The sequence below is a fragment of the Strigops habroptila genome, chromosome 11 (genome assembly GCF_004027225.2).
Source record: "Strigops habroptila isolate Jane chromosome 11, bStrHab1.2.pri, whole genome shotgun sequence".
Taxonomy (NCBI): domain Eukaryota; kingdom Metazoa; phylum Chordata; class Aves; order Psittaciformes; family Psittacidae; genus Strigops; species Strigops habroptila.
This window is the reverse complement of record NC_046360.1, coordinates 2,485,374-2,510,110: the sequence shown is the minus strand read 5'-3', so window position 1 is coordinate 2,510,110 and position 24,737 is coordinate 2,485,374. Positions and strand designations below refer to the sequence as shown.

Sequence of the window (24,737 nt, the reverse complement as noted above, 5' to 3'; positions counted from 1 at the left end):
CTCTACCAGCAGGAAGAGATGCTCAGCTGTAAAGAAAAGGGGGGATGCTGAGGAAGACAAGTGAGACTCTTCCACCAACTTCAAATATTTACTATGGCTGTGAAAAGATTTTATGACAGGGACAGTAAAAGCTAAAAGTATTTCTTTTTGTTACTAACTCCAGTGTAGTTTCTCAGGAAAATCCCACCCAACTACAGAATACTTGCAAATTTAATGACATTTGCAAAATGAGAAATCAGATGAAAAATATCTTCAAAACCCTTTTGTAAGATGTGTGTATAGCGAGCATTAATTTGTACCAGTTATAATAAAGGGCCACACGTTCCTTAGTAAGTAAATTTAAACTACATGCTGCTTTGGTTTGGTTTAATATTTCATCTGAAATCCATAAACAGATGAGTTCTATTTAGACAAAACAGCTGGTAACACAGAACTCATCTAAAATGCTCTTCTCATTCTGAGACAGATCTCATTAGTCATGAACCTTTGCCTTCTTTTCATGAGTAAAACAGCTTTGAAAGACTTTGCTCAGAGTCAATCCACAGATTTCACATTACACGCTCACCATGAAAACCAAAATCCAAAGGATAAAGTCAAAATTTTGGGGTATTACTCACCAAAACTTGAAGTTCCTTTTCCAAAGAATCTTTAACTTGATTTACTGCACTCAAGTTTTTCTCAAGGTCAAGAAGCTTTTGCTCTTTGCCCTGCAGTTCTTTGGCCAGATTACTAGCCTAACAAGGATGATGAAATGGAGTAAAATAAAATTACAAACATGAATGGAAAAATAGGAAAATTAAAAGTTGAAGCTGAAAGAAACAACATTAAAATCATTGTAAGATGAAAAATAAATAAAAAACTGAAGGAAAAAAAAAAGTGATGTGTTAACTGAGTGAAGTTGATTTCCACTGATGACCACATACATCACAGCACTAACTGCATCTTGGAATGTATTTGGAATCATTAAAATTTAGCTCTTGGAATTAATGGTGAAAACATTATTTAATGGCAGATGGTTTTGAGTACATTCAATATTCCGAAGTTTCAGCATCAGCTGAACTAGTAGTTTGGGTTCTTTACCATTTCAATTTAACTGATTGATTTAGCATTGATGCTTCAACTGGCTATTCAGGCCAATGCATATTGGATGCAGTTTTTCAGAAGGCTCTGTACCAGAGAGTGCAGAAACCCAGTGTGACCTCAAAAAGAATTAAAGGTCCATAGAAATCTGGTATCTTGGCACCACCTGTGAAGCGTTTAGGAAAGCTATTGCCAGTGACTTCCTCACTACTTTTAGAATCAGAGGTCCAGCTTGCCAGGTCACCACAGACTGCGGATGCAGGGAAACCCCTAAGATGAAATGGTATCTTAGTACCTAGCTGCAGTGGTGGAACAACTTCCAAATTCTGAATGCCAGACTATCAACTTTAAAGAGAAACTTCATCCAAAGCCATGACAGATCTTGATAAGATGTATCACACTGCAGTCTGTGCTTCAGGAATGCTGTGAAGCAATGCTAACAACATCACTGCGTACTCTTCCCTTAAAGACAAGTTCAACCAGGATCTTTTTTGCTTTCATTTTTAATAGCCTCTTCCATCACCTTGTTTGATAAGAGGTAGTGAAGGTACAGAGGGAACAATTCCCCAGTGCTCCCCAACTTACTTTATCTGAAACCTCTGTCACCAAAGGTTAAAAACTTCAGACACGTGCATTCTCTTCCCAAATAAACCAACAAACTGACTTTTCCGTAACACAAAGCTCTGAGCAGAGGCCCACCAGAGCCTGCAGCAAGCAAATGCACAAAGAATTTTCTCCTGCTGCTTAGAGGTGCAGACTGAGTACTAGAAAACCTGTTGGCTCAACCCAGTTAACACTTTCTCTAAAGCTCCTCAGATGGTACTAAGATACACATTGATAAAACTATTTTTTCTGTGATGTATTTGCTATAGCAAATGAGAACAGTACAAATGGAAAATAAAAGTGAAGTAAAAACAAAAGGATGGATGTTGATACAAACCTTGCTATTTCCATCAACCTTTTCAGTCTCTAAATTCTGAATTTGTTTCTCAGCTGCCTCAAGCTGCTTGCTAAGGTTCTGGATTTCCAATTTACCTTCAGAATTGGCTTTCTGAAGTGCAGCAAGGTCCAAAAGCTTTTCTTCAGCAGCTTTGATCTGTGGTGTAAGACTATCAATAACTTTGGTTTGTTCATTGTACTTGGCTTGCAGTACCTCTAGCTCCTTTACCTTTATTTCAGCTTCCTGTAATTTGTTTAAAGTGTCTTCCATTTCTACTAGATGCTGATCTTCCACACTTTCCAGTTTGGTCTTCAGGCTTTCCAGGTTTTGCTCTTTCTCCTCTGTGACTGCCAACAGTTTTGCTTTCAGTGATTCAATCTCTTTTAAATGATGAGATTTTTCATTTTCCTGCTTCAGTTTTAAGTTTGACATTTCATTTTCATAGTCTAGTTTAAGTTTCTCAATCTGAGTCTTTAACTCTGCAAATTCTGCTGACTGAGGCCCTACACCTTTGCTGAAAGAAACTTTTAGTTCTTCCATTGCTTGCTGATGGGAGGCAATTGCAGATTCCAGCTTCGATTTCCACAGCTCTATTACATCAGAATTCTCCTTGTTGGCATGATCCAGCTTAGTTTTCAGGGATTCATTTTCTTTTGTCATTTTCTCATTTGAAGCCGAAAGTGTTTTGATCTCTTTCTGCAATGCTTCTTCACTAACTCCAAACTTCTCTTTCAGTGAATTCATCTCATTCTGATGTTCTTTGCTAGCTGCTGCCATTCTTTCTTGCAAAGCGCTTATTTCTTGTAACAATGAAAGAGAAGTGTCCACATCATCAATGTGTTTACTAGACTCTAATCTCCCTCGAAGCTCAGCTACCTCCTTCACCCGCAACGCTAGATCTCTTTCTAGTTCCATGATGCGTGATTTTTCTGATACCGTGGCCACCTATGATTGACAGTGTTTTAAGAAAAGAAGAAAGAATTATAAAAGATATTTTGAATACAAAGACACTTCAGCCTTACTGAAAAGAAACCACTGAGTGTTGCACACTAATATCACCACTGTATTCTTGCCAGCATTTTGGAGTAAAATACCTTTGAGTTTCTCTCTCAACTCCTATTTCTATGGAAATTCTAAAGAAAGCTTAAGTAAAAGCAAATGCTGCCTTTATATGGAGGGCTGTGAAACAAGAACAACTGTTGTTTCAATAGTGTATAATTATTGCTTTAAAATGGGAAAATGTCCACAGCTTTGTATTACATGTATATCTAAATGTGGAATTCAGTTAAATTCATTTTTCTGACGTTATCTACAAATAACAACTTGTTTAACTTACAAACGACACTAATAACTTGCATTGTTTAACAAAATGTCTCTCAGAACCATTTTAAAGCAGACTGGAAAAGAATGGAGAACCCTGAGGCCTTTATTTGTTGAAATTAATTGCTTCCAGAATAATGTCCGAGAAAAATACAAACACATTTTTAGCCTACAAATCCTTGGAAACTGCTATATCCACTCCATTGTTCTCTCCGGAAAAGTGTCCTCACATTATCCGACCTTTTCACTGACTGCTGAAGCAGCTCATGTATGGAAAAGCATGCAAAGCTACCACAGTTATTTCTAACTAAGAAGTTACTGTTTCAACCTCCTTATTATATCAACACCCTGAAAAAGATATTACTTACCTGCAATTGCTCTTTAAAAGTACTTATTATGGAATACATTCCTGGTTTTATAATATTCATCCTACCTCAACTTCAAGAAAAGCTCTATTTATGACCATGAATATATATCTATATCTACGCTTAAGAACTGACATCTGCTGAAATTCTGACTTGTGACAAATTATGTTCAGTAATGTTTTGACAGGCAACAGTATTACTAATGCTACTGGGATATCCATCAAAAAATGTCATGAGTGGAAATAAAGAACTAAAAAGCCATTGCAAACCACAATTTGGCAAAGCAAATATTACAACAACTATTTAAGACCTCAAAACTAAGCCACAACTACTAAGTTTGTGTCAAATGCACTGGCACAGTTGATCTTTTTTGGATTTAATGAACTTTGCTACTTTGAAAAACAAACCACTGAACATTGCTGTGAATTCACAGTCCCATGTGCTGCTTTTGACTTGGATTCAAGTATCAATTTTGCAGTTAAGACATCTTACCTGAATTCTTCTGAAGAAATGAGTATACAGATACAGGCATATGCACACACACACCACTGAAGCTCAAAATTCATGCTACTTTTTAAAGTGTTCCAGCTATACCTATAGCAGGCACTGATCATGGCAGGAGCAAGGATGTGTTTCAGCATGTGTTATACCCAGCAGAGCGCGTCATCAGAAATCTTCCACAACACAAATCAGTCTTGTTATTCAAACAGTGAAAACCATTACCCTAGTGTCTTCTAACTCCCTCTGGAGTTTGTCAGCTTTGGTCTTTTCAAAGAGCAGGCTCTGTTCAAGCTCCTTAATGCGGGCATGCTCCAGTTTGGTCTGCGTCTGTTAGTAAAAAGGGAAAGGAAGAGAACACAACGGTGCCACCATCACATGCCAGCACAAGAGGAGGGAGCCACATGCAGGCCGTGCTGCCAGAATCTTCTACCAACGATGAGCAGAGAAGATGCAGTGGATAAAATGAACAGGGAAATGCTACGGATGAGGAAGATGGACTGAGAGTGTAAATGGACTGACATGTAAAAAACATAGAAAATGGAAAAAAAATAAATCACAAACGAAGAAATATGAACAAAAAAGTTCCATGCAGCTGAGTAGAAGTTATTTATCAGTACATGAAGTTTTCAGCACAAATTAGAGCAGTTATGTAAAAAATATATATATGTGTATATATCTCGATACCTGTTCTAACAGGATGGTAAAACCCTCTCCTTGTCACCCTACTAACTTTTTTCTCTAATGTATTGGGCTTATTTTATGATTTAGTTATGAACCAGGGGTCAAAAACTCACCACTGAAGCTCATGTGACAACACTTTTTTTTAACAGTAGCTGTATCTCAAGTCTCAGGCTTAAAAAAATCCTTTTGGCAAAGACCTGGGAACATTAAGGCTCATTTGTCACTGTATATGAATTATTTGAATAGAAGAGAATGGCTGCCTGTAACTGCAGAACTCTCCTAGTTTCCCTCACTCCTCCTCTTTCAGGATGAAAACAAGCAACAAGTAAGATTCTGCAAAACCAGGTAAAGAAGTGAATCAGTCTGGTTGCTTTATAGTTACTGAAGTCTAAATACATTGAACAGATGTGGGAGTAAGGAAAGGAAAAAGAAGATATCTGTAATTCTAACAGGTTCCTAAAGAGAAGCAGGAAGCAGAGGAATGTAAGTGAGCAGCTACCTTCTGCCTTTTGCTTACAAACAGGTACAATTCTCAGCAGGAACACAGAATATTGGATATTCTGGCTTGAGACCCAGATACTCCCAGAGGCTTTTAAGAGTGCTTGAAGTTTGACAGATGCAGGTTAAGTCCAGCAGGTAGTTCAAATCTGACCTGAACCTCTTAAGTGGGGAGTGAGGGAGAGAAAAGAAACCTGAAGAGGTAAGAAAGAAGGAAGTGCCACACCTTTTTCTGAAGTGCTGAGATTCAAGTGTTGTGTCAGTCTTGACAGGTCACTTAGATGAAATTTACTGAACAATCCAAGTGAAAAGGATTATGAAAGTCTTTTGTTGCTTCACACTTTCCTTTCCAAAAAGAGCAGCTTTTCAGGGCTTGCCCACAATGAGAATAAGGTGGGTGTCTGGAAGAAGACTAGATGAAGTTGAAGGTGGGTTTATTAACTGAAGAAGTTGTATCCATCAATCTTGATGAAAGCCACAGTTAATTTACTGTGGAGTAACAAAGTAACCCCCAAACCCTATGAACTACTATTAACAGAAGAGAGTCCTGCAGCCTAAAGAGCTGTCCAGTGAACACTGGATTGAAAGAACCTGAAAAGGCAGGAAAATACACGAAGAATTCCAAAGCCACAGCACTGTGTGCACAGCTGGCAGGACACTGCTGCTTCCCTGATCTTTGCCATATGATATGTAAAAATCCCTGTGTTATTTACAGAGTGACAAGCTGATTAGCACTGCCTCCAAACCAGCCACAGCAGTTAAAGATCTTATGAAGTCTCTGCAGAGCAAGTGGGATGGGGATGAGCCTCGTTATGTACGCTTCAGGCCTGTTCTCCTCCAGACACAGTATTCCTCTGACAGCATCAAGTTATCTTCTTCCCCAAAAGCATGCAGACATCTGGTGGTTTTACTTTTAAACATTCTTCCAGCTGAAAACAGTTGGCTGTGGTACTATGTAGTGACTAGGTCCAAGATACTAAAATCCACAAACACTCAAAGTTGCTTCTTAGATGTGTCTATTTTTTGAAATTCCATAGCAGATTTGTGTCTCTCCCAGTGGAAGATCTTCAGTGTATATGGGGAAAAACCCCATGAGAATAGAAATTACTGGTTTTGCCTCGCACGGCCTTTGAAAATAGAACCAAGTTCTCTACAGGAGTAACAATATTCTATAAGTAGCTGTAATTCAATGTCCTCTCAGACAAGTTAGTGTTAGTTCTGATCCACAACAAAATTTTAAGTTTCAAAGGTAATCTATTGTAAAATATTGAACATTCATACCTTCCTTGCTCTAATTCACCAATGAAATCTATTAAAAACCAAACCTGATGGTTGCAGGATTCTCCCTGCATGACTCAGAACAACCTAAGGCAGCATATTTTGCAATGCTACATAAACCCCAGAACACTTTGATCATTTATTTTATAGACATTGCTTTACTACTGCAAAGATCAGCTACACCATCACTGGTTTGAGTTTTTTCAATCCAATCTCTTCTATATTACAAAGGGAAATAAGTTAAAATCCTACCAAAATGGAAATAAAAGATTAGAAAAAAACCACTCCAGAGATCTTTGCTGGACACCTTTTCCCCCATTTAGGGCATGAGGGATTATCTTTAAACAAGTCTGATTTCCAAGGGACAGGTTCCAGTTTCCCCGAGGTAAAAATCACTGCAAAATTTTGAACCACTCAAATTTCTCTTCTGATCATCTATAGAGAGAGATGTCAAAATGATTTCTGTTTCTCCTTGAGGAAACCCAGAGGACAGTAAACTGAGAAGAGCAGAGTACTACAAAAAGAAGAAAAGAATCTGATTGTAAATCTTAATTTGGATGGAGAAGAAAAACAGAAAAGACCCTCCCCCCCCGAAGAAAGGAAGCATCTTCACCAAACCCTCACAATTAGATTAAGAGTGATGGGAAAATGGGACGAGCCTTACGCTGCTTTGAACCTTATCCCACTCCAATAAAGTTCAGAGACGAGTCACCAGCTATTTTCAGCACCTGTGTATTCCAGCTACTCCTTCACCTTGAAATAAACCTCTCTGTTAAGTTCTCCATCTATAGGTCACGCTGTGAAATTGTGCTGAAGCCATAAATGCTGATAATCGGTTCTAGGATAGGGGCAAGATGACCTTCAGTCCCTTCGTGCTGGGATAACAATCACAGAACACGACTGAGATCATGGAGGATTAGCCTAGAAACTAAGTGATCACCCACTTCTCTCCTTTAGAGAGGGAAGATGCCCGTTTTTAATGGAAAAATTAGAACAGGGGAATCAGGAATAAAGATAGGATTAAACAAGGAGTGCACAAAACAAGAGAAAGGAAGGGCACATGCAGATTTACTTCTAACACACCGTCAGCCTGATTGGAAGACTAGAGGAGACCCAGATCGCTGAAGTAGCTTCGCAAAAGGAACACCTAAGAATGCACAGCAGGAAATCAGTTTTAGTCTCGAGAACTTCCTAACCTGGCTGGGGATGCAGCAGAGGAGGCAGCCTGGGATACGTTTTCCTGAGTCCAATCAAAGAGAGGGCTTTTAAATTCCACTATTCTGAGCTATGGAGGCAAGAGGGCTGCTTAAACGTCTTGTAAGGCAATTTCTGTTATCCTGTAACACGTATTTTTCCTACATAATTCAAAGAGAAGCTATGAAGATGCGGTAAAATCAGACAGCTTTGCACACTGGTTTTTTACCACCTCTCCCCTTAGCATTTCATGCCAGCAAAAAAAAGGGAAATAAACCAGGGGAGGTGAGGAACATACTGACTTTCTTCCTCAGAAAAAATAACCAGCTAATTGCATACGGCATCCACTGAAGAGCAGTAGGAGCTCCTAGGAAAGCACGCAGGATTTTGTGACAAGAACTAAAATTTTGTGACAAGAACATTTAAATGAAAGATGTTTCCAGATCCTGGACAGTCCTTTCCTACAAGCTCCTACTCTTCAGGTAGCTTCAAGGTTTTTGACCCTAGAGAATTCTAAGGACACATTCGCCCTCTCTCCAGTTAATGGGGATTACAACGTTTAGTCATTACACACATTCTTTTCAATAGATGTTGTAATTGCTCTGAAAGCAACATGCACACAGATACTACAGTCAATGTTTCAATAACAGATTATGCAGTTAGTGAATAAGTATAAGCATTTTCTGCACACAATCTGTTAACATGGGATGTCTCCGCACACTTAAGTGCCCTCTTACATTTTCTGGGTCTTCCGAAATCTGCCTCTTTCGCTATCAGTAAAATTAAAGAAACAAACAAACAAAAATATTTCACCTGCAGACTCAGCACTGTCATTCCAACAAACAACAGGATACAGTTCATTGTCTCAGATTCAGTTTAAACTCTTGAAGTTACGCAGCTTGACAAACCAGAGTCTTTAAGCTGGTTTGCCACGACTACCGACTGATTTAACAAAAAAGAAAAGCTTAAAATTATCCATGGACTGAACAATAAAAGGAGCATTCTATGAAGAGTCTAGATAAGTATCTTAAAATGAATGGAAGACTAAAATAAAAGAAATGTTATATGAAATGAGTAATTTTCATAAGGCTAGCACCGCAATCGTAAACGGTTCACAGGAACACAAGTTAATGAAGTTTGTACTTTATGCTGTGCAAGGAGTTCTAATGTTTTTCTGATTAGACAACAGAGGGAACTAAAAAGTATCTTGCTTATTAACTTGAAATTTGGGATAAAACTTGGCAATGTCCAAATATCTGAGAGTAATCATTAAATACGTTCTATTCTGATTGTATAATAACACCCTGTTTCAGCCCAACATTAGATATACAAACAGTACAAAGATAAAAAGTGCACACATTAATGGCTGTGTAGGTTTTGTGTGCAATGACAAAGGACAAAATTCTTTGTTAATCTTCCCTAAGGAAATCTGAGATTATTCAAAAAATTGATTGAAGACAAACAGGATTGGTCTTTGGTATTAATTTTCAAAGGCATAAAATTAACTCGCATTTCATAACTTCAATATTATTTTTGTTGGTCATTACTTTTAATATCAAAAGGTAAAATTTTCTATTAATTAATTTAATTACTCTAAACAACTACAGCCATTCCACAGCACAACCCTTGCTGAAGTGTGTAGCAATGAAGGGTGCAATCCCATAGTTTCAGAACAGCTTACTCAGGGACTGCAGAACCGGGCATCATTTTCATGTGATTTGCATCTGCTTGGACCAGTATTGCGTTTATTACTCATTCTAGCCTTTCTCTTCTAGAGAACAGTACACTTAATCTGAACTCAATGCAGTTCTGCATCCTACTATATATCTCATTTACAAAGCTGGAGATATTTTACCTCTAGGTCTCCTTTGGTAATGGATTCTTCTTCCACACGGAACTGAAGATCTTCAACTTTCCTGTGGGGAGAACTCATTAAAATTCAGGTAACTTTGAAAGAAAAACACTTTCAAGCTTTCTTTTCAGTGGAAATCAGAATTACAGTGACATCATTCTGGTTGCACCAGCAAACTGCCAGAAACATTAAGGAGAAATCTCTCACAGGAAGTATCAGAATGAAGGAAAGCCGCTGTCTTTAAAACACAACCACTGACCAAGGCAGGCATCAGTCTTCCTGGAGCTCTATAAAGAATTTTGTTGCATTTTCTGACAAGTTAAAAAGAAAACCTTTAAGTCATCATTGATTCTCTCATTCTGCATATCCTCAAAAGAGGTGACCTAAATGAACAGTTTAATCTCACATTCTGTATGTTCTACCACTTGCCTAACAAACAGTCAGGAAGTCAGGACACATCCAAGAAACCCATGGGCTTTTTGGAAGTGCACTGGTCAACCTGCATCAGAACTCTAGCATAGACACACGTCACTTGTCAGAATGAACTGCAAGATGCAGAATGGCTGTGCAAGCAAGAACACTGACTTGTCTTGCCCGTACAGGAGTCTTGGAATGAGAAGACAGAGGTGAGAAGCTAGTATCTGACTCAGAATTAAGTTTGTAAAAAGCCATTTCTTCCCTCCCATGACTCTAGTATACCCAATGAGCAAGGGGCCAGATCTCCTCCTTTTCCCCTTGATCCTTTCAGCACTGTAAAATGTTGCAAAGGGAAAGACAAGCACATCTTTGCTTTGAATTACACACACTGCTGGCGCCCGCAGCTTGGCTGACAGATGCAGAAATCATTGCATCAAAGAGAGTTACAAGTGATGGATGTCTAAAATAAAGGACAGTAAAAACTTATTACTGGAAGAGGGTCTCACCACTGTGCTTTGGGAAACTGAATTAAAGATTATTTGACTTTAAGTCACTGCGGAGACTGACCTGAATGCGTATTACAGAGAACTCTGAAGGTAAATAAGCCTGGAGTGGTGAGGAGGAAGGAGAAATATTGCACTGCCGAGGGGGTGAAATGTTTTCCTGGCTGCAGGACATCACTTGGGTGAAGGGGCAGCAGACACACAGCGGCACTGTCATGCTGCTTAGCAACATGCTGAAGGTGAGCTCAAGGCCATGGAGGATTGCGGTAAACCAGACCCCCACTGACCTGGCACTCAGCAAAAGTAGGTCCCCAGCCAGGCTGCCGAGGGGCTGCAAAGCTGCCTTTTCATTCATTTATTTATGTCTAATTTAAACCCCCACTGCATCATTTCACAAAGACTATACAAATCATTCCAGACCCAACTCTAGTGCTTGTTTTGAAAATACAGTTAGAGTGGGTCCCATAAAAAGGCAGCATGAAAACTGTAAAGGAATTGCCAGGGTTTCCCACTGCATTTTCTCATCCGTGATTTCTAGTTTCAGGCAGGCCTTTCAGAGAGGCTGACAGCTGGCTGGTTTCAGGGGCCTACAGGGCAGACTCACAATGGGTTTCTAAGCAGACTCTTGCTTTTCAAAAGCACTCCAAATCCACCAAAACAATTCACTGGATTATTTCCTCACCTACCCTTGACCCCACAATTTATCAAGTTATTTCATTTCCTAACCTCACTTTACCTAGTTGCTAATCTCAGTTCCTTTCCTCAAATGGTTATGAAAGGGAGTAAGAAAAGGCATTAAAATTAGCAGCTTTAATGATTTTCCTGTAAGAGACAGACCCTACCTACATGCACAAGACTAACAGTAATAAATGATTCACAAGAGAACTAAACTGTAAATTCCTAATCCAGCATTGTCAGGAAATGAGATTATCAAAATTTTCATTCGGAAGTGGAAGAAGAGTGTTTAAAGAAGATCAGGTATGATCCATTAATTTCATATAAGTCGGAATAAAATCCTTCATAACAGAAAGCAATACTAAAAGGAATGAATTGCACGAAATCCAGCTATAACCAATAGTTATAGCCTCTAAGCAAGTCCACTTTCTTTGGCTTTCCCTCCTCAAATTTTAGAGGGGGGGGCTTTAGTACTAATTTTAAGATACTGCAATACGATTTTATACCATATAAATAGTTGCCCATATTTGCATTACTCAAAATTAGTCTCATATTTCGAAGTCACCACAGCATCTGCTTTTAGTGCAAAATTTGTTTTTAACAGTTCTGCTAATGAAGACAGGTTTGGGTTACCTTTTCTCTTCCTCGAGCTGATTGAGAAGCTCCACTTTCTCCCTGTCAGCAGCCTCCACCATAGCTCGTAGCTGGTCCATTTTTGCTTCCATCTCCAGTACATGCTAATCAGCAGGAGGAATAAGAACAAAATCTACTAAGTTGGGCAATATACAATTTTTTTTCCAAGTTATATATCTACACCTCAATAATCACCATTTGGTAAAGTGATGGGCCAAGGGACAGGAAGGTATCATACTCAAATATGTACATAATAAAAGAGTGTAGAGATGCGTAGAGAAATTCAACAAAATGAGTTAAACAAAACAGATTTGCTATCTCATCAAGCCAAAGCTCCCACAAGGACAACCCCACAGGTATAGACTACTTGAACTTCAAACCACCACCTCTTACTCCCAGACCACCTTTTCAATAAGAAATCACAATCTTGGAAATTAAGTCAGTTGTATTAAAGCACCTATTTTAAGAACAGTGATACCACTCTTACCCGATCATGTCCATCACGAACAAGCGCTAATTCCTGCTCTATTTCCCCTACGTGACTGGTTGCTTTTGCAACTTCTGCCCTCTCCAGGTCCCTTTCTGCCAGGAGCTGTTCAATGTGTTGCTGCTTCTCCTTCAGTGCCTCTTGTAGGGCTGTGGTACCAGATATTTTCCTTGCATACCGGGAGGATGTTTCTGTCAACTTCACAAAGTAAACAGGTTAAAAATCATTCTGTATCAAGTGAAAACAAGGGGCATCTCCAGACTCTACAAACACTGGGTTAGTGAAGCAAACGCTTTCTGTGACCTACACTACCTTCTCCTTTTGTTTGAATTAAACATTCAGTTCATTTTCTAGTATTTAATGGCCATAAATGTGTAGTAAGACCGCTTTGTAGCAATCAGCAGCTAGTGTGTAGGAGACAGAAGGGTTGAAGTGAAAACAGAAGGCTGGCCTCAGCTGAAGATGTGCTTAGTAGACTCACACAAAGGCCAGCTCGTTGTATTTATAAGCATCCTTGTGCATTAAAAAAGAAAGGCAGCCTTTCTGCAAGTTAGAAACATTGTGCCTTTGGTTATCGAGTCATCATCTTGGGTCAGCAGCAACAGTATAACGTTTCCAAATGCTCTATCAAAAGCTTCTGGAACTCCAACCAGGATTTGGCACCTTTACTACAGCAATAAAACATCCAGGATGAAAAGCGTTTACCTTGACCTAAAAAGCCAGCCTTACAGCTAAAACCTTGTGAAGAACAATTAGTATCTGATTAAAGCATGTTCATATCACTTGGAATTAAATTACTTCTGGGGGGAAAAAAAAAATCTGAAAGATTAAACTTAATGAGTATAGATAAAAATGAATCCATCTGGAGAACTATAGCTAAAATGAACCTTATGGTTTTCCTTGACCTTGCATGATCTCTGCTCCACTGAATGGAACCAGTGTCAGTGAAAATTCAGCATGGCCCTGTCTTCTACTTCCTCAAGAGTTTTTGAGCTAGAAGGGAAAGTAAATAAACTGACATTAAGTACTAAAAGTGAGCAATAGTTGTGAAAACAGCAAAAACTCAACCAAAAAAAAAATTCCAATACAGCTCACAAAGCCTGACTAAAGCTTAACAGCTGAGAAAGCTGTTAAATGAAAGTATTAAATGAGAACATCTCAGTTAAAGACTTAACTGAAACAAAACCCAATAGATGAAGGCTTGCTCTCCTGTTATGTTAACCTTTAGCTCTGCCTAATAGTATTGCCCAAGAATAGGAGCATGTTTCCTCCACGATCCTTTGAGATCAAAATGTTGAAGAGTACTTGCCATATACAGCCTGGAATGCTGACATTGGACAACATCCCCCAGAGAAAGCGTAACGCAGACATCTTCTCCTGGCACCACAAAAACACACTTCCCCTTCTGTTGCCATGATTGCTAAACAATCTCTCTAACTTTTCTACTCACAGCCCAGAATGATACATTTATAATTCACTGCAAATCCTCTATCAAGTGACAGAAAAGGCACGAGAGAGAATAAACCATCTTCCACTTTGATGCTTAGATTGTTTGTTTCAGATCTTCTCAGTTTCTACAAGATCCCTCATTCCAGAATGTACTGCTTTTTAACAATTCTAGCTCTTCATATCAAACTTGACTTAATTCCCGATTCCTAAAGAAATTCAAAAGGTTTCAGAGAAACATAAACTTCCTTCAGACTTGGAAATAAATACAAATTGCATCAGACAGCCCTCTTGAATCATTACATCACCTATTTTGACAGTTGCTTTTCTTACACAGGAAGAAGAAGAAAACAGCAACAGCCCTATATAATTGACAAGGCTATGTAAGAGTCCAGCAATGTCCAGACAAGTTACAGTTTTCCTAGAAACTGAAGCACGAGAAGTCTGCTGTGTCAAAACTGATTTCAGGAAATCTTGTTTCTTCAGCAGCTTATCTTTTAAACAAAAAGAGTCAGAATTGTTTTGACAGTCCCTTTAACTTGGATGGCAACCAAATGTTCATGTTGCCTGAGGAAAAGAGTTGGAAGAAAGCTACAATTTTAATTCCAGAAATAATGGATTACAGAAGCTTTATACTTTATGGCCCAAAACATGCCCTGGGGCACAACACAGAGGCAAAATAAGCAAATATATTGTAGGCATTTACAATGTGTAACTGTACTCTCCTGTTGATTAGAGTATCACAGGATATGGAATGAGACGTGGAGATCCATGTTAATGTTTCCCCATCAGCTCGCGAAGTCTGTCCTGAACCTGAGGTAACTGCACCGATTTCAAACTAGGGGGCACTCTGCAGCTAGAAGTGCCAGAAGGGATTAAGTAATAAAGTCCCGCTGTTTGCGTCAAATAAAAATCCCTTGTGCTTTTTGTGATAAGGTATTAACCCTGCTGCCCTGACCAACTGTTGACCTGTGTCCACCTGTAATCTGCTCCACTTTTGAAGGACTATAGTGAGTCACCTCTCTGCTCTGCACCTGCTGGTCAGTGGGACAGTATGCCAGCTCCCCAGCTCCAGATCAGCAGCAGTGATCTCCTCATTAGATGTATTTATGTACTTTGGTTTTAAGTACATAAATTTTCCTTTAAAAAAGGAAAAATCTAGGGTGCCTGTGGAAGGAAACCCCAATTATTTTTATGCTTTCAATTGCCTTAAAAGAGAGACTTTTTAAATTCAGCTTTCCCAGATTTCCATTTTACTGCTGCAACCCAAGATTAGGACATTTATGTAAGAGAACAATTTTAAAACAGTCCACAGTAAGTGTATTAGATGGAATTAGTACTGTGTTAGAATTCACCTGAGCCACTGCACTTTGCAACATTTAGCCTTTAAGAAATCACAGGATTAAAACCAAACATAAAAGAAAAGAAAGAGGCTTCTTGAAGGGAAAGACTTGACAATTGCTACTTCTGTATTTCCCGGCTGACTCATCCCATTAACAGCAAAAGAAAACTTTTTACATTTTAGCCAATTTGAAGCTTCCTGCTGAATAAACCAAGTTTGATCTATGGAAGCTTTAGTGCATACCAGATCCTCAAACACAAACCCCATGTAACAGAGGCAGTGCTAGAAAAATGAACAACTAAATGGAGATTCTACCAGAGAATATCGATGCCTTTTCAGTTTGTTGGCATCACAAGCCCCTTTCTTACTGCAGTAACTCAGTTAGCCTGAATTAACTGTGTAAGCTTAAATATTCAAACATTCAGCTACTCTCCAGGGCTAGCTAAGATTTCCTTCCTTCATGCATGCTTTGAATGAAAAAAAAGAGCACAATTAAATGTATATTGTGCTCTCTCCAAGATCTGTTCTAGTCTCAATTTATGCAAGTAGACCACAGGCAAGTGCCATGTAGATTCATTGCTGCTTGGGAACGTAAAGCATGCAACAGAAAAAGAAGCTTACTAGTCCTGTACGGCTTGGCTTGCTGCTTACTGAAGATGCCACAGAACTGAGGGAGCTCAGGGAAGATGCACTTGGACTTCGCTTCATGGCTGTGGGAGTCGCGACCACTTTCCGCACGGTTGTCTTTGCTTTGGCTGGGGTGGTGGAGGGGAATCCAATCTTCGTAACTTTGTGGACAGGAGCAAACAAACCATACTTTGGCTGACACTGAAAATACCTTTAAAAAAGCAAAGCAGACAGATGAGAGTGCCAAATTAACTCCTGTCTCTTCACATACATGGTCTGGCTTCACAAAGCATTCTAGATCAATAGTCTGAAAGTATAAAAGACAGGGTAACAGCTGGCATCTACAATAGATTGTCTTTGTTTTTTTGAACACTAGATTTGGAAAGGGCACTCTGAGAGGTTGAAACAGCCTAAAAATATCAGACTTCAGAAATTCAAGAATAAACTATTGAGCCAGAGCTCTGCTTCCTAAAAATTCTATTCAGATTTAAAGCTTAACATGCCCAGCCTTCCTCTTTGATACATTCCTCTGAGCTGACAACAACATGACAGCAGAGAGTTAAAAATAAAAATCAGATTTTAATTAAAGCAAATAGTTTTATTAGGTATATATATCTATACATGAATGCATACGTAATTATAAAGAACATCTCTCTTTGGTTAAGTATGACAAATGCCACTTAAAATTTTAAGTTGTCATCTCCTGTGTTAAGATGGCACAATCCTTGTAAAACCTCTTTTTAATGAGTTAAAGGACTGTTCCTTATACCCAATGAGGCAGAAGGTTAAATTGTGATGTGAATTAATGCTTTGTAAGAGTGACTTATTGGAGGAAGCTGCTATACCATTCTCAATCTTTACAATGAGGCAACTATTGGTATAGGAGCTTTTTTGGTATAGATGCAGGAAGATCTCCCTCAAGTTCAGCTGTTAGACACCTAGAGATATTTTCTTAACTGAGCATTCATTCCAAGCTGAGAAACCAAGCAGACGTTCAAAAAGGAGGAAATTGTGTTTTCCATTACCAGTCTATGAATAAAACTCACATGGGAGTAGAAGAGATCCACTAATCCCATAAATGTGGAGTTGATGCAGACTTTCAGAGATGTGTAGGTGTCGTAAAATTCAAATCAGTGTCTAACGACCCACCACCAGCAGCAGACAGTCGGGTTTACAGCCTAACTTACCTCCCTTGATAAAGTTTCATGTAAGATATTAAAAGAACAACATAGAAGAGAGAAATGCAAAATCTTTCAGGTGCCTGCTATCTGATGATAGACTAACCTTGTTCCAGCAACAGCTCCATCATTCTTTCCCAGAGGTTCATCCAGCTCCACTCCACACCACTCTCCTTTAGCAAAGTCTGTTTCTCCCAAGAAACGCACAACTCCGGCTTTTGTTCCACCAACCTGAAGCAATAAAAGATGCACAACTGCATTTACTGCATTTCCAAATTAAAATACCAAATAGAGTGAAAAAGCTTTTCAGTATAATTGTGTTCACAAAGCACATTAATGATGTGACCAGTTCTTATTCCAAGCTGTATATTCTTTTGCCTCCAAGTTTGGTTTAATGTTGAGTAGATCTTCACAACCAAATTCTTTACAGAAGAAGAAAAAGAAATATCATTTCTCTAGCATTCACTTCTGCCCAATTTGGTATTCAGGAAGTTTGCCATGATTGAAGACCACAATTATATTAAGTGACTTGATACTGATATGGCTATAAGAGTAAAAATACATTTAAAAAGACTCAGTATAACCAGTGTACTGAATGCAACAGGTTTGTACTACAGTTTCACACAAATTTCTATCAGCAAATAAGGATTTCTAAGAACTGCTTATACTTACTCTGTGAGGAAAAGAAATGAGAAAAAAGCCTTTCATATTTTCCCTAAGGAATGATTCAGATAAACTACATTGTACAGCCCTCTTGCATTTAAAAGCACTAATAAAAAGTATGATGCACACAACACTGCAAAGCTTTAGATGCAAACAGCTATTTGAATTCTTGGGGAGGGGAGAATCACTATCTTTTCTTCACTAAAAAACCCTCAAACAACCAAACAAACCCCAAACACTCCTAAATATAAGACTAGAAATCAGTTGTTTCCAAACTTTAAATATTAAATATTCACAGCCATTCCAAAGACTCGCCATGTCTGCAAGATACAGCTTTTCATAATACCCAGGGGAGGGAAGAATTAAATTAAGCGAAGAAGCAAAAGGCGTTAATGTGGCTGCCACTTGCCAAGATGGGCCACAAGCCAGAACTGCAGGATTCCTGCAGGTCAGAATGACAATATGTTGTGCCCCATTTGTGTGAAAATCTGTTCAACCTGCATCCAGCATTATGAAAATAAGCAAATGTTAATGAAAACCTCTTTGGGAAAGTCACTGAATTCAACATGGACTTTTTTAGGGCCATTTGGGGTTTTTCCACTTGTGTTTTCCAGTGCACACATGACACAATGAGGAATATTTTGTAGCCTCTGTTAGGCACAGAGCTTGGATATAACCTCCTAACACAAAGACTGTTACTTTCCTTTTCATACACTAAAATGTAAATTAGAATTTCATATAACTTTTACATCATTCTATTTTTCAGGGGGAACTTCCCAGGATAACTAAAGATCAACAAGCTGCTTGTGCCATAAATTAAGATGCATGATGACAGTACATCAGATAATTCATATTAATACATTTGGGAGGTGCTCACACAAGAGGTCAACTGTGAGGAATCGAGGAATGGAGGGTATTACCTTGCATGAAAGCACTAAGTGTCCACAAAGCACTAAGCTAGTGCACAGGAGCTGCCACACACATTTTGCTTTAGCTTCTGGCTCATCAACTTCCCAGAGCTGACAGCTCTGTCAGTGATGCAAGGCTTCAGCTGATGAGGAAAAAATCCTAATCCACACAAACCTCTGAAAACCAGGGAAGAATAATTAACCCTTTTGCTATTCCTAAAATAAAACAGCTGACAGAGCTATTTCATCCCTATTCAAGGTGGCAGCCCCCTTCTCTCTCATTAGAGGCAGTCTTGAAACAATATTTCATCTGCAGATCCCCTTTACATCTGGCTTTAAGTGGCACTGTAGCAAATTATTACTCTTCATGGAATAAAAATACACAAAGTTTACAGTTATCATGACTCAGCCTAATATAGTAACTAGTAGAACGTTTGGTATTTGGTGTTCTTGGCAGAGAACAGACAAACTTCCCCTCTCTAAAAACAAGCACGAGTAGTGTCTTGGAAATAAAGGATTGTAACCAGCCAAAACAGTCACAGGATCTCCTCTGTGGGACAGTGGGGAAGAGGGAATATATAATGTATATAATATATATAACATTTGTTAACAGTATTTCCTGGGAAGAACTATCCCTTAAGTTGACACGTTATTTACCCTCAGACATAATCTACTTCTTCTAGAGGGTAAATATTATTAACTGAAGTACAAACCTAAGAATGAAATTTAACTGAGCAGTGCAAGAGAAAAACATGCACATGTCTGCAGGATCAGTCCGTGGTGGTCTTCCAAGTTGTCCTTCTCCTTATTCCTTTTCTAGCAAGTTTGGGTGTTTTGTGTTGTTTTTCTTGAAAGATCAATTTGGGAGAGATCTTTAGGTGAAAAGATTGGTTAGTTCTGTGCACAGTTTCCCTACTCAATTCCCTACTGCTGGCTGCCTGAATCAACAGAGTTAAATAACAGAGGCTGTAAAAAAACCATTAAAGAAATTAGACAGGAAAGCTAAAACAATAGCCTAGATAAGGAGCATCCCTTCAAAGACAATAGTCAGGTTTGTGGCCGCACAGAGGGATTCCTCAGCTCCTTTTACAGAACGTTTTAGGCGGACCAAGGAATTTCACTGCAGTTTTATGAAGTGTATGTTTTGTTGGTTTGGTTTTGTAATAAACAGTCTAAGCCAGTCACCAACACACACAGAGAAACCTTTCCACAGGAAGGTAAGTGGGGTAAGCAAGGTTAGAACTATCTGAAGCATGGTAGTGGAAAAGCATAACTACATGCAAAGACTCTCAGAGACAGGAAAAAACCTGTTCCCTCCAACTCAAACTGTTAATAAATCTCTAGATAAGTCATACTGGCTCCAGAATAATACACATTAAACTTGGGTGCATTCATTCCATTTTGTTTCATACCTTGGCCCTGCTTGTTTTCCACATTTAGGCAAAAAATGTATGGCATTTGTTCTGAAGATATTGCATTCAGATCTGGAAGGAAAGCTCTGGCATTGACCAGTGTCCACTGGACCTGCTCCAGCAACCACAGTGGATATGCTCAGCCCGGTGGGAGCGAGCAAATGGAGGAATTCATATCCCGAGAACATATGGGGATGCACAACATGAGATCCCCAGGAGAAACAGCAATGTGACTCGTCTTGTAACCATGGCAGCAGGGTTATTTTAAAACAAGATGCAAGGAAGGATGCCAAGGAATTTTGGGTTTTTTTCCCAAACCTAGTCAAGGTTCTTTGAATAACCAGCTACTACACTCCTGCTTCCTACAAACACTGAAATGGCATCCTTAACAACAGAAGGAATCAGAGTACACTGGGGCAGTGGAGTGCTCATACACAGCATCATTGAAGGTCTATATATGCAGTTTTTCTTAGTTTCAAGCAAAAGCCTTCTAAATCTTCAGCTTTAAAGACAGGATCAGCATTACTCTATAAAGCCCAAACAATATATTTCTCTCCAGCTGCAATTAAATACTCTGCATGTGACAACACACCTACCTTGAAAGCATTTAAGAAAATAATCACTTATTCCCTCGGTAGTACTATGTGAGGTGCTGCTCTGCAATGCAGTATGGTAAAGGCTTTTATAGAATCCCAGCCTGGTTTGTGTTGGAAGGGAGCTTAAAGCTCATCCAGTCCCAACCCCTGCCACGGGCAGGGACACCTTCTGCTAGAGCAGGTTGCTCCAACCCCTGTGTCCAACCTGGCCTTTTTCTATGCATAAAAGTTACTGTACATATACAGACCCACACTTAGTGCTCTGAAGAGGAAAAAAGATATAGGAGTGATTACACTAAACTGTATATACCAGTATGAAAAGAGAATTGTACTTACAGAATTAGAGCATTTATTATAGAATTATAGAAAAATTATTGAAAATTATAAGAATGATAGCCAAACAGGTAAAAAAACCCAAACTGACCCCAAACCAAAACCACCCTAGTTGCATTTGCCAGTGGATCTATTTCCCAGTAGTGCACGAAGGACTAAAAACTAGCCCAGTTTCTAAAAGATGCAGGAAAAAGTTAATTAGAAAGTTTCTAAAAGTTTCATGGAAAAATGGGGCATCACCATGAAGAAGTTTTCCATGACCTTCATCCATGCTAAGGCAGGTCACTAAATAATAGAGCAAAGAACTGCCAGGCCTTTTTTTAGCCAGTTACCACACTCGACATAGTCAAGCTGTAAAATAAGCACAAAACAATAAAAAAAAGCAGTAACACAGCAGAGAATCTAGGTTAGGCTACAGGTCATTGTGGGGCAAGGAAATCTGCTTGGAGTTTGCTAGTGTTATGTCAAACACATGGGAAAAGGGATGAAATTCCATTTATCCAATGATAACTAAGCTTATGTTAACTTGCTGCAATGTAAAGTAAGTGGCAAAATGGGTTTGTAAACCTGAAGCAGTTTCAAACTTCCTGATGAAATCACATCGGGATGAGTACGTCAAACTTTGTGAGAAGCTTTAGAGCTGCATTTTGACTGGTAAGTATAAGTAGGAACAAATAAACCAGTGTAATGCAGGAAAAAAACAAGAGATGGTCTAAAAAATGAGGCTGCTATTTAAACAGTGCTCATTGAAAATATAGATCACTTGGAAAAGAGGATAGCCACTGTCTGAAACTCTGTCAGTGTAACAGTATCACTTACTCAGACCTGTTGAGCAGAGTTAAAGGGTGAGTAATAATTGCTCTGTCCCCCCTTCTGCCTGAGCACTTAGTTATGGTGACTCTTGAAAAGCATCACTTGGCTACTTCTGTGTTTGTCACATAGACTGTGTATTTCAGAACCATCCAAACCACAGCATCCATAACATGCAGCATCTGAAAAAGCAAAACCCACCCAGACAATCAAAACCTGCCTTTGGACAACCTGGGGTCTACTTATCACAATCTTCTGTCTCTTGTTTCTCAAAATTGAGAGGAATTGTTTCCAGCTGGCAAAAGCACCTGTATTTCATTGATTTGTTCACCCATTCATGGCCAGAGGGAACCATCAGATCATCTCCTGGGGCTCTCCTGAAACAGGTCTTTATATTAACCCTGTAACTGTACCAAGCTCAGCTGTAGGTGTTGATGTTTTTAGATCACAGCTGATACCCATCAGAAAACATGCTTCCACTGACAAGCTATTTTCATAGTTAATCACTCCATTGTTAGAAACATATTTAAATTTGAAATAAACCAAATCTTACTGTGGCTTCTGGCCACTGACTCTCATCATGCTTTCCCACGGAAGATCACAGAGCTCTTCAGCAACTGACACTCACCATGCAGATACATGTTTTAAGCAAGACACCTCAATTTTTCCCTTCCTAAATTAAACAGATTGAGTTCTTCAGATCTTTTATTGCAAGATACTTTCTCTTGCTTGAGTCATTTTGCAGCCTCTCCAGCAGAGAGCTGCCCGTGGCTGTTACGCAGCTTCTCTCTCATTTTTAGGCTTATAAACTCTGCCATGGAATGCAAAATGCAACCAACAGCTTGGCCTGCTGGAAGTGAAATAACAAGTGCCTCTGGACTGCTCCATGCATATTGTTACCCATTCCTCCGAGATTTCATCAGGAATGATTTACAGCTGCTTCTAGAGCATGGATCAAAGTGCTGAACAGTATTAGCACCGGACTGGCTCAAACAAAAACAACATTGGAGACCATATTCAATGGTGGTACCAAGGAACCCACTTTTGGGAGGTGTTTGCCATCCATTGCCCAGTTCTTAAATGTGTCAATAAATTCCAAAGCTATTTTTGAAGTTAGATTGTATTCAAAACAATAAAAAATCCCACCACACAAAAGAATTTTCTTCATTAAATCTATAGTTTCAAAGAAGGAAGTAAAATGTGTCTGACAAAACTGCCATGTTTCAGTTTGTCAACATCTGGCTCCTCTGTCAGCTTTTGCCTGGCTTTTTTTCCCCGATATTAGACATTTTAGCTTCAAATTATCCAACTTCCTCTTAGAAACATCTGCAGAACATCTGACACTTGATGAAGGCATGACTGAAAGAGTGCTGGAGTATCTGCTGAACTTTAAGCCTTCTCCCTAATTCAGCTTTTTCAAACCAGCAATTCTGTGAACAGCAGAACTAATGATGTCAGCTTTCCTGTGGCGCTGGATATTATGGTCGAGTGACTGTGCTGTCAAAAAATGCAGAGTGACTACTGATGGGAATGGCGTTTAGACAAGACCTTGATCATGTGGATTCTCTGATGTGCAAAAAGCTGTGAAGGCAAATTGCAGCTTTTCCAAAATTGGTGGTTAGATTCTCTGCCTTCTAGTGGGCTCTCTGCTCCCACAAAACTTGGAAGAACTCATCTTTGAAACCTCCACATTTCTACCCAATCTGCTTTCAGTTGACCAGCAAATTCAAAAGCAAGGCCAACGTGGGCAGAAGAGCCAACGTGCAATGAGACACTCAGACACAGAGCTATCACTTCGCTTCCCAAAGAAAACAGTTTAATAATTGAGTGATGTGCTACTGATGTTCAATTCATTCACTCAACTCATTCAGACACAAAGGAAGCAATACAAAAACCCAACAGCAATTCCATACTACGAAAGCCACATGTGATTTGCCACCACAAAAAAAGCAAAGGCAAAGACTTAAATAGGTAAATAAATAAATTGTTCTTTCGCCCATCCTGTGTTGAAATGAACAAGGACAACATGTTCCTGGATATCGCTCCCATTGGGAAGGGAGGGGAAAGGAGACACAAGGAGTCCACATACACAAAAAAGCCACCAGTCTTGCATGAACAAACTATTAACAAAGCATGTGGAGGAGTCACCTACTGCTGCCATTATATCCCAGTAACTCACATGCAATTTTAAGTTAAATAAGGAGTTGCCAAAACAAACTGACTCACAGTCAGACACAACTCGCACCTTGCTGCAACAGGATAAATTTAACACGTTATTGTTACCTAGCTCACAGATAAATATGGCCTGAAAAACACTTAGAAGTGACATTAAAAGAAGGCTGCAGTTTGCACAGAAAATCGCCCAGATGAGTTACAAAGCCCTTGGCTACCCGCTATCCTTCAGCTATATCCTCACATACATATTTCATGCTGCAGCAACCACTCTGCAAACTGATCTACATTATACTTTAGAGTATCCAAAATACTATGCCTAAATATACATACATGAGAATCACTTTCATTCTTGAGTTAACATGACAAAGCCATCAAAATACCTTCAGTCAAGTCAGCTAAGGATAAAGCAGAAGTGTGAGTGAGCAGTTAAATGTTGTGGTGCATTTGCAGTTAGAGCGAGGGAGGCTCAGGCAAGGACAGCCCCAGCAGAGCACACAAATCACATGCTCCTGACTTCCAAATTTTTCTTCCTTTTCTATCCTCAGATTATTTGTGGCAGGATATTTCTGCACTGCTTTAGCTGGAACAATGCTGATGAATATTTGTTTTTTTCTTACAGTTAAATATTATTACAGATTTTTAAATAGACTAAACTGAGAAGGGCATTTCCTATTCAGAATGCTACAGAAACAGGAAAATGGAAAACTTTAAATACCATATGGACAACACAGGAATACTTCTGAAGGGAGAAACTTCTCTCTACATGTGAGGTTTCTTTTCCCCTTCGTTGCTTTTAAGAGCCCTGGAATTTAATCACTTGACA

At 39.1% G+C, this 24,737-nt stretch overlaps 1 protein-coding gene across 18 annotated transcripts in view; it reads right to left on the bottom strand.

The window, feature by feature from the left end:
- CLIP1 (CAP-Gly domain containing linker protein 1) overlaps positions 1-24,737 on the bottom strand; it is a 72,340-nt gene that overhangs the window by 25,089 nt on the left and 22,514 nt on the right. For 6 of the 18 annotated variants that reach the window (XM_030500776.1, XM_030500774.1, XM_030500777.1 and 3 more), the window contains exons 4-12: positions 17,124-17,248; positions 15,834-16,050; positions 12,425-12,622; positions 11,938-12,041; positions 9,713-9,773; positions 8,595-8,627; positions 4,429-4,533; positions 2,021-2,965; positions 618-734 (exon numbers count right to left, since the gene is read on the bottom strand). In XM_030500776.1, coding sequence (XP_030356636.1) covers positions 618-734; positions 2,021-2,965; positions 4,429-4,533; positions 8,595-8,627; positions 9,713-9,773; positions 11,938-12,041; positions 12,425-12,622; positions 15,834-16,050; positions 17,124-17,248 — 1,905 coding nt within the window. The remainder of the gene's footprint in view (positions 1-617; positions 735-2,020; positions 2,966-4,428; positions 4,534-8,594; positions 8,628-9,712; positions 9,774-11,937; positions 12,042-12,424; positions 12,623-15,833; positions 16,051-17,123; positions 17,249-24,737) is intronic. The other 12 variants (XM_030500780.1, XM_030500781.1, XM_030500793.1 and 9 more) reach the window with 5 other exon arrangements.